The sequence below is a fragment of the Helicoverpa zea genome, chromosome 1 (genome assembly GCF_022581195.2).
Source record: "Helicoverpa zea isolate HzStark_Cry1AcR chromosome 1, ilHelZeax1.1, whole genome shotgun sequence".
Classification (NCBI taxonomy): Eukaryota; Metazoa; Arthropoda; class Insecta; order Lepidoptera; family Noctuidae; genus Helicoverpa; species Helicoverpa zea.
Genome location: NC_061452.1, coordinates 6,178,088 through 6,187,762, shown reverse-complemented (window position 1 = coordinate 6,187,762; position 9,675 = coordinate 6,178,088). Strand labels below are relative to the sequence as shown.

Here is a 9,675-nt window from a genome sequence, read left to right as displayed (position 1 = left end):
TTAGGACTTGTCAAAATGAAATCGATTAAATATTCGCTGTGGCATTAGCATTCGATTTCATATGCATTTGTGTTTTAATAATAATATATAAATAGTTTCGTATCCTTATTGGTATTTGCTACAATTTATTGGCCCAATTTGCATTTGATCACTTAAATTCATAAAATATACTGGAAAGACCAAAGATAAAAAAAAAACTATATTTAAGATAATCATAGCAAAATGTCTGCAAGACAAATAATGTGCTAGATTCTAATGAATTTATCTTGAAATAAAAAAATCCTTTTTGCTATAACAGGTGAACCCTGGATACGGTTTTTTTTCCAGCGATCGAGTGGAATGTGAACCTCGAGGAACGTACGTTCGCAAGCGCGGATCCAGCCCTCAAAAAAGGTTGTGGTCACAGCTACTAGAAAATCGGAACTAGAAGCGGCTACTAGAAAAGTAAAAGTCGGAGCATGAACATGCTCATTAAAAATTATGCAAGTCGTTTATGAACTTTTGAATGAAATTATTTCCTTTTTTCTGAGCATCAGGACTTTGGCATTAGGAATGAAAATAAACTTAGGAGGAAGTTGGACCCGATAAAAAAAATAGTTTCGATCCAAACCTATTTCAATCAATAACTTCTTGTAGCCAGTAAGCCAATATAGGGAGGGTTTGACGCATTTGGTACACTTCTCAACTACCAGTGGCGGCATAGCATCGGGTGGCACCCCGGGCTGCTACCTATTGAGCACCCCAAAAAAAAAAACGACAAAATAAAATTACCAATCTAATAATGCTAAAAAAAAACGTTTTTTTTTTTTAATATATCTAAACTCATATTATGCTCACTATCAGTTCCGTCTCTAGCTTATGTACCGGGTGCAATCATTACTAAAGCACCCCTATGTATGGAAAGATTGTGAGTAGTTTTGTTTTTTGCGCGAGCGTAGCAAGCCGGAACATTTTTAGATTTCGTCGTAGTTACCAAGTTATAAAACCAAAAGCGAAGACGTGGTATAAAACCGTATAAATTTGCGCGAGCTGAGCGAGCGCGAAATTTTTGAGTTCTGTGCCACAAAAATACCTATAGAAATTATAAAAAAAGCACTGTGAAATTAAGAAATTGTGAGCGTAGCGAGCGCAAAATTTTGGAGTCTTGGGACACGAAATCACAGAAACAAGTAAAAAAAAAGCCAATGCTAAGTGAAAAAACCGTGAGCGTAGCGAGCGCGAGATTTTTTGAGTTTTGGGACACAAAAGTACCTCAAAAACTAAAGCTGTTAGAAAAAAAATATGGTGATCTCGAATTAGTAAACAACAGTCATAAAATTAAATGCAACAAAAAAAAGTATTATTTTGTTCCCTAGTGTTATCATCAGCCTATCGATTTAAAAAAACCGTAAAAGTGTGATGTCACAAGTCTAGGTAATAAGGTTGTGGGCATGCCCATCGTGCCCATAACGGTGGATCCGCCCTTGTACGTTCGTCTCGTCGTTGTATTTAATCGAATCAAATGATCTTTATGTCACATCACTATAAAATTGATAATACTCTGGGTACTCTATACACACCATACTCACTAGAGTATAGAGAACAAGAGAGTTTATGAAATGATGATATTGCGTCTTTGGGTACTTTTGCCCCAAAACAGAACGATAGGTAACAGAAGCAAGCTAGCAGCAGCATGCCAGCAGCTTTCTTAGATATATCATCCTCCGAGCCTTTTCCCTTATTTTTCTTTTTGAGCTTTTTGTCTTTCTTAGATAGTACAAGATTTTAAATTATCACCTGAAGATACTATTATACTTACGAAAGCTCGAAAGAGGAGGTTTCGCAGTACCGAGCAGATTTGAACAACCGATAGAAGAAATTCGACAAACAGTACAATATTTGTATTTCACACAGTGGTTCATGTACTCATTGTACATTAGGAAATAAAGGCTCTTAGGATGACAGTATGAGATCGAAGGCAGACCTGGGCCCCATTCTCCTAATTTTACCTAAGCGACATACGATTCGATTCGACTGAGATCTAATCACGACTCGATTACGATTGAAGCGTATGTGGCATTCCGCTGTTTTTTCTTGGAAATAAACGTTTTTATCCTTTTCTGTCATTCAATAATGAATCATTTCGTCTGCAAATGATTAACTATTGCAATATGATTGTAGAGCAAACTACCGTATAGACCAAAATCACCAAAATAGCAGACCAATCGAATGTCGTTGGAATACGATTGGTTTTATATAAGTAGCAGAATGCCCGATATGGTTAAAACTGATATTGCGATCATATTGCGATTTGATTTCTATTCGATTTTGATATTATTAACTTAAGAGAATCGGCCTCCTGGGAATAAAATATCAGCAGTTCATTATTCAAAGATAGACACTCCCTCGACGGTCAATGAAAATGCTCTACTAAGGGCATTGACTTATATTCTACGTAGTACATACATATATATCGATGATTAGGGGTTAAATATCAAAGATTGTGCAATGTTTTTTAGCGACAAAAACTATTCTATTGTCGATTTATTTTACTTAGGTCTAGGTGCCGCCTTATAGTAAATCTGTGCTTACGTGCTCTATGGCATCTCAATCTAAATGACAGTCGGATTGTTTTGACTTTTTGAATTAGGTTATAAAATGCAAGTCGTGTGTGTAAGCATGGGGCTAGAATAAAGAAATAATATTTTAACGTTGAAAATTTAATTCAATATTTTATATCAACACCATGGATCTATTCGTCATCAATAGGTATCATATCTATACAATCTAAAATTAAAATTAATCACAACAAAAAACATATCCTATATAATCAAATGATTGTATTTCTTTTTCAGATACAGAGATACGAACGAAGATGAAGTTGTAGACATAGTAGAACAAGAAGCTCAGCATTTAGAAAATTTGAAGAAACGAATTGCAGAAAGGAAATCAGCATATGCTACCAAAAAGCCATCTAATGTTATTACTCTTAAACCCCAAATAGTTGTAGAGGAACATGAAGAAAAAGATAAAGAAAAACTGGATACAGCGAGTGAAGATCCTCAAGTAGATCCTAGTACTAACGTAGTACAGAAACAAGAGAGGAAAAGGTCTAAACCTTCCCATGAATTTAAGGTTTTAGGAGTTAATGATTTTGAAAAAAAGGCGAAGGTATTACTTACTAATATTCTGAGGAACTAACTTAATTACTTAGTGAATTATTAATTGAAGCATATTTACCTTTTCAGGTTTCCAGAGTATTGCCTTTCTGGCTATCACATCCATTTCACATATCAACAAGTTTAAAATCATCATCTTGTTCTGTTGAGGACCAAGATTGGTTACACAGCACACTGAAGGCTACATTGTTAAGTGAAGGTGTCAAAAATTTGTTTCCTGTGCAAGAAAAAGTTGTTCCATTTATACTGGATGAGCACAAATTAAGTTACCCATTTTGGCCTCATGATATTTGTGTCTCTGCTCCAACAGGCAGTGGAAAAACTCTGTCTTTTGTTCTGCCTATAGTTCAGGTATTATTTTGTTTCTAATAACTCATCGAAATTAAATATTTTATGTTATTTAATTCACATTTAAAATACTGTATTCATTTTTGTCTAGATTCTCATGAATGAAATTGGATGCCATGTTAGAGCCTTAGTGGTTCTGCCAGTCCAAGAATTAGCAGCGCAAGTTGCTAAGGTATTTAAAAAATATTGCATGAAGACACGGTTAAAGGTTGCATTATTGGGAGGATCAACACCACTGCAACAGGAGCAACAAAGTATTGTCAGATACAGTAAGTACAGAACAAAGGCCTGTTATACTTAAAGTGAAAAGAATGTTTTGTAAATAAAACAATTGTTCACTTTTATTTCAGCTGAATCATCAGGATGGGTTAGTGAAATTGACATTATAGTATGCACAGCTGGACGGTTAGTAGAACACCTACAAAACACGGAAGGATTTTCCTTGAAACATTTGAAATTTTTAGTTATTGATGAAGCAGACAGAATAATGGATCACATACAAAATGATTGGCTTTATCATTTAGACAAACACATTAAACTGGAGAATGAGCTAATGACTGGACGCCACTTCAATGCATGGTCCAGTCTAGTTGAACAAAAGCCTCCACCCCAGAAACTGCTCTTCTCAGCAACTCTGTCTCAGGACCCTGAGAAGTTAGAACAGTGGGGTCTATTTCAACCTAAATTATTTTCTGCTGCCAAATCACAAAATTTTGATGATGAGGACCAAATAAGGCTATATGCTACACCCGAAGAATTAACAGAGCAATGTATCACATGTGATGCTGAGCACAAACCACTTGTGCTCTATCATTTCTTAGCTGAACAAAAATGGGACAAAGTGTTATGTTTCACTAATGCAGCAGAGGCAGCCCACAGATTAGCTGTCCTGCTTAATACCTGGGGTAGTGGTAAATTTAAAGTAGCTGAATTATCCTCAGCATTGGACAAATCAAAAAGGGAAAGTGTACTAAAAAAATTTACTCAATCAGAAATCAATGTGTAAGTAATTTTGTTAACCCTTTAGGTATTTATGCATATCGCACGCTTAATCATATACTGACATAACTAAAAAAAGATGTTTTTCAAGAAATCGCTAAAAACGATTTAGCAAACCTGACTTACCTTACAGAATGGCTTATTACTCAAAGAAAATAACTTTATATAATGAAATAATGTATTGTAGGGACTGTTGATAAAGTGAGTTATTGTATTTGAATATAATTTTAAAGAAATATAGATTTTTTTACTATAAATTAATCGGTTAAAAAAATTGTTCCTCCAGATGCGTCAGTTTAATATAAAATATATAGTTACATTGATTTAATACTGGTGACACATTTTGAAATGAGTCCGTGTTTTATTTAATACATAACTAAAGAATATTCATTATTAAGGTATGGGTCCTTATACTATGAAGTATGATTTTGATACTGGTGACATATTTTAAAATGAGTCCGTGTTTTGTTCAATGTATGTTCTTATTATTATGATAATGAGTCATAAACTGATATCTGTCTCTGTCTCGTAAAAAAGTTTGCCGAAACGATTGAGTGTGAAAGGGACAGATATGGGTTTAACTCCGCCTAGAAAAAAGATATCGAAAAAATTCCGAGATCGGCCGAAAGAAGGCGTTAAAATAAACTTCTTGGTACACTTATTTAAACTTTGACCGAAACACTAATCGGTCAGTATATGATTAAGCGTGCGATATGTGCTTAAAAATGTTATTTTAAGTTTCTGTTAATAATTTCACTTGCAGCCTAATTGGGACAGATGCTTTAGCAAGAGGTATTGATATCTCTGACTGCAATTATGTAATATCTTATGACCCTCCAAGAAATATCAAAACATATATACATAGAGTGGGTCGCACTGGTCGAGCTGGATGTATTGGACATGCTGTTACTATCCTATTACAGAATCAAGTAAACCAGTTCAAGGTTAGTACTTATTCAACCACAGGTACATTCTCAAATCCAACTTAAACATAATGCTCTATTGTACATAGTAAGTAAAGAGATTGTAACAAATTTTGATTTAAAAATCTTCAATTTCAGGAAATAATACAAGCTGGTGGCAAGGCTGAACTTCCACAAATAACAATCGAAGCTGATGTTCTTGACCGTCTCACAAGCAGCTACCAGCAAGCAATAAGCGAGACAAAAAGACAAATTCATGCTGAGATTGATGACAAAGTTAAGAGGTCTTTGGAAATTAAAAGAAGATTGAAATCAAAACCACAAAAGCGAAAACTTACTACATGATTGTTTTTATTACTTTGTAATTGATTAAGAAGTAAATGGTTAATATAACATTAAAATAAGTTTTTTATTAAAGCTGCTCCCAGATCTACAATAATATTGTGCATTTTTTTGTTGCTAAAAATCATTACGCAATTTTCAATATTAACTAAACGACACTTACTTGCACAATAAACTTATATATACAACTTAAAACTAATACATTGCATCAAAAAATTGCTCCTCATCGCTGTCACTGGGTAATGTACCCAGAAGGCTGGCAGCATTGCCACGTTGGATGGCAATGCTCAACCTCTGTGCGAAATAAAAGCCAGCCCTTGGGTCACGAGAAGTGTCAACAAGGCGCTTAGAAATTTCCTTCGCAAGCGCGTGAGCACTCGGACCCCACGGCCCGAGAGTTTCAACCCCAAACGGCTCAAACATGTAATTCCCGATAAGGCTACTATATTTGCGCCGTTTGAGGTCCTCTGCTTGTGAAGCGGCGGAGCCAACACATCACGCAGTTCCAGGAAGATGGGATGGCGCAAGAGTGTCGACGCAGGTCGCGTCCCACACTAAAGTCCTACCCATCTTCCACGGAAATAGCGACATGCCGTCTGGTCTCTTGCCATCGTCGCGTGCCAAACCATTTGGTTCAAGTACAGCTGGCACGCCGACGGCAACAAGAGCCCGACGGATCACGTCGTTGATATTCGCATGTCGCGGTATGCGGCCCGCACTCCGACTGCACGACAGGCCGTGGTGACCGAGGCTGTTGACAGCTTCCCCGCAGTGGCAGCGGTGAGGAGTGCAGCACGAAGCACCCAGACGCAGGCAGACAGCGAGTCTGAAAGTGGGTCGTCAAACATGGTGCCTATGTTCAGGCCCGCCGTAAGCGGGCGTGCAAGGCGTGCACCGCACGCGGGCGGCACGTCCTAGGGGGCGGCAAATCGAGCGAACTATCACGTAATATAAAAAAAATACAATATCTTTTTACCAATTATTTGATTTCAATATTTCCGAACACAGCAATAGCGCTAAGAATATTATATACTTACACTGCCGGTTTCAGTTACATCTGTTGATCATTTTCAAAATTAAAAATTATTAAAAACGATTTAAGATCAACCATTAGCGTAGCGTGGGGGGAGCGAGCAGGGGGGGCAAATGCCCTGGGCGGCACTATTTAGGGGGCGGCAAAATTAACCCATGCGGCAAAATTAAACCATAATTACGTAATAAAAATATTTTTACTAAAAATAGATGAGTAGATTGGCAATAAAATTTCAGATAAATTCTATCAATTTTGACGGGTTCATCCTTTGTCCCCAAAAAATTCGCGCTTTTGCGACGGCTCAGGGCGCCGGATATAAAGGGCGCCGCAGGCGCCCCCTACCAATCGCTTGCTCAGAATGTTACTCCTATTTTTGTTTTAAATTTCATCAAAGATTGCAACTTACAAGAACTGTATCCAAATGAATGGATAGCATCAGGGCCATCTTAACCTATGGTGCAGCTTGTGCGAATAACCCGGGCGCCGCGGGCTCAGGGGCGCCGAAGCGAATTTGTGTTTAATTCCGCGTTAAATTTGAGAAATACTCGAAGAAATACTACTTTTATGTCCCAAAACTCAAAAAATTTCGCGCTCACTTCGCTCGCGATTTCCTTACTTTACGCTTCAATTTTTTATCGCATATAGCTACTTTTAATATCCCAATACTCAAAAAAATTCGCGCTCCTTTCGCTCGCGGTTTCTTCATTTCACAGTCGCTTTTTATTATATATGTTTAGGACTTTTAGTGATCCAAAACTCAAAAATTTTCGGGCTTGCTTCACTTTACAGTTGTTTTTATTTTTCAAGATTTTTTAGTCTACCCTAGCAAAAAGGGAGCGTCGTTTTTAAGTTCTTTTATTAATAAGAAAGTAACTTCTAGTTTCCATATGAACTTTCATATTTACGGTACTACTTTAAGTCCCAAAATTTTAATACATAGGCGCCATCATCAACAAAGAGTTATGTACGTTTGGGCAAAATTTTAAGTAATTTTTGTTTTGAGTTCTAAAATATAACAAAAAATTTCGCGCTCGCTTCGCTCGCGCAATCAGAACACATACTCCAGTGTTTTTGCATTCACCAACCAGTAATTACTTATGTACGATTGGGCTACATTTTACGTAATTTTTGCTTCGACTTGTTAACTATAAAAAAAAATATTCGCGCTCGCTTCGCTCGCGCAATCGGTAACTACATACGTCTCTGTTTGTCGTATGGGTTTGAATTGCAGTTGGAGGGCACCGTAGAAATCTCGCCCTGGGCGCTGGTAAAGTTAAAACCGGCACTGATCGCAATTTATCTTTGTTTAATTGTTGAGGCATTCAATTCCGAAAAATCATTTTTCGCGCACGTCCGTTATAGCTTTTTGTTCACTTTGGCTTATTATGATATGTTTACTTCATGAAAACTCTAAGGAAAAAATCGCGCTCGCGTCGCTCGCGGCTTCATGTACATTTGCACTACATTTCTGTGCATATCTTACTTTTGGACTTTGCTTTGTTAATTTACAGTGGTTTTTATTTGTTTTGTGTCCTTAGACTAAAAAAATTTCGCGCTCGCTTCGCTCGCACTTCCTTACATATGCAGTATGTCTCTCATGCGTTGACTTTTTCAACGGGAAACCCACCAAAACCATTAATAACATATTTAACTGAAATTAAACATTGCTATAGATATTTAAGTTCGTTACTTTAAGTTACCCATAATCTGTTCTAAGCACTTTGATATACATTATGTTGCTACCTACCCATTAATCACAAACTTTCAATACCTAGGGGCCACTTGGGTAATGATTGCACTGCATTGATGCCCTAAGCAATTGCTTAGTCTGCTTATGGACTAACCCAGGACTTCTTAGGTTACTCTAAGACTTAGAGCATTAATTTCAAGTAAATAAAATATGTTATGTACCTATTGCAATATTTATGTATCCAAAAGTAAGTGCGTTTTCTGCAATCAGAGCGGTGCATGTACATATTTTTTTCTGTTGGACTAGTAAAATGGATATGAATTGGGTCCGGACCCCCTGGACCCCCCCCCCCTTATATATTTTTTGACGAAACCCAGTATAATATGTAGTGGTAGGGCGGCATAATCGGTTTTGCACGCGGGCGAACAAACAGCTAGCGGCGGGCCTGCCTATGTTTGCCGACGGAAATGCGTGAAGCCAAAGACCTGACTCCCATTCACCCACAGCCAGTAGGCGTGCTCGCTCCGCAGAAGTAATTGACGTATCAATGAGATTTTTCCGTATTACTCTGCAGAGCGGCTCATCCCACTGTCTCTGGGAGGATGGGTTGGCGGGTAGATCGGTATTCGGGCATGTGACTTTCCAAGCGTTAATAGCCTCCGCCAGGCATGGCACCTCAAAATTGATCAGTGTAATAGGTAGTATTTTCCTGATCAATTTGTCAGTGCTATGGACGGAGGAAATAAATGCCGGTAAACTAATACTGGAAATTTTGCGGACGCCAAGCCCTCCCATACGGATGGGAAGTGTAGCTTGAGACCAAGCTTTGTCGTCCAAGGCCACATTTAAAATTGATGAAAGTGTATGTCGAATTATTTTATCAATTTGATCCAAAAGGTTGATGTGCTTCCATAAATGAGAAGCACGCAAGATGTAGGTTAATTTGGGGCCAAAGCAGCAGTATCGTAGGATGGTGATGGCTGAATGTATATTAATTTTGAATAACCTTTCCGAAATATCATTGAAATTTTGAATTTTGTTCTCAGTAAAATCCGAAAATGACTTCCAGTACTGGTGACCCCAGGAGGCAAAGAGAACTTTTGTCTATTATTTTTATGCCATCGGCTACTGCGTTAAAATTTTGTAGTGTCGTCTGTCTGTCGGTTGTGTCAGATATAAAGA

At 37.6% G+C, this 9,675-nt stretch overlaps 1 protein-coding gene across 1 annotated transcript; it reads left to right on the top strand.

Annotated features, from left to right (window-relative positions):
- Positions 1 to 2,588: 2,588 nt before the first annotated feature.
- Positions 2,589 to 5,829, top strand: LOC124633034 (probable ATP-dependent RNA helicase Dbp73D). Its single transcript, XM_047168126.1, has 7 exons — positions 2,589 to 2,748; positions 2,835 to 3,150; positions 3,228 to 3,509; positions 3,598 to 3,775; positions 3,857 to 4,508; positions 5,269 to 5,449; positions 5,567 to 5,829. The coding sequence occupies exons 1-7, from the start codon at positions 2,726 to 2,728 to the stop codon at positions 5,771 to 5,773; spliced, it is 1,839 nt and encodes a 612-aa protein (XP_047024082.1). The 5' UTR covers positions 2,589 to 2,725; the 3' UTR covers positions 5,774 to 5,829.
- The last annotated feature ends 3,846 nt before the right edge of the window (positions 5,830 to 9,675 follow it).

Coding starts and splice junctions, on each gene's coding strand:
- LOC124633034 (XM_047168126.1), top strand. CDS start 2,726: ATGGATCTATTCGTCATCAATAG. Junction 3,510..3,597: donor TTGTTCTGCCTATAGTTCAG/GTATTATTTTGT, acceptor ATTTTTGTCTAG/ATTCTCATGAATGAAATTGG. Junction 5,450..5,566: donor ATCAAGTAAACCAGTTCAAG/GTTAGTACTTAT, acceptor CTTCAATTTCAG/GAAATAATACAAGCTGGTGG.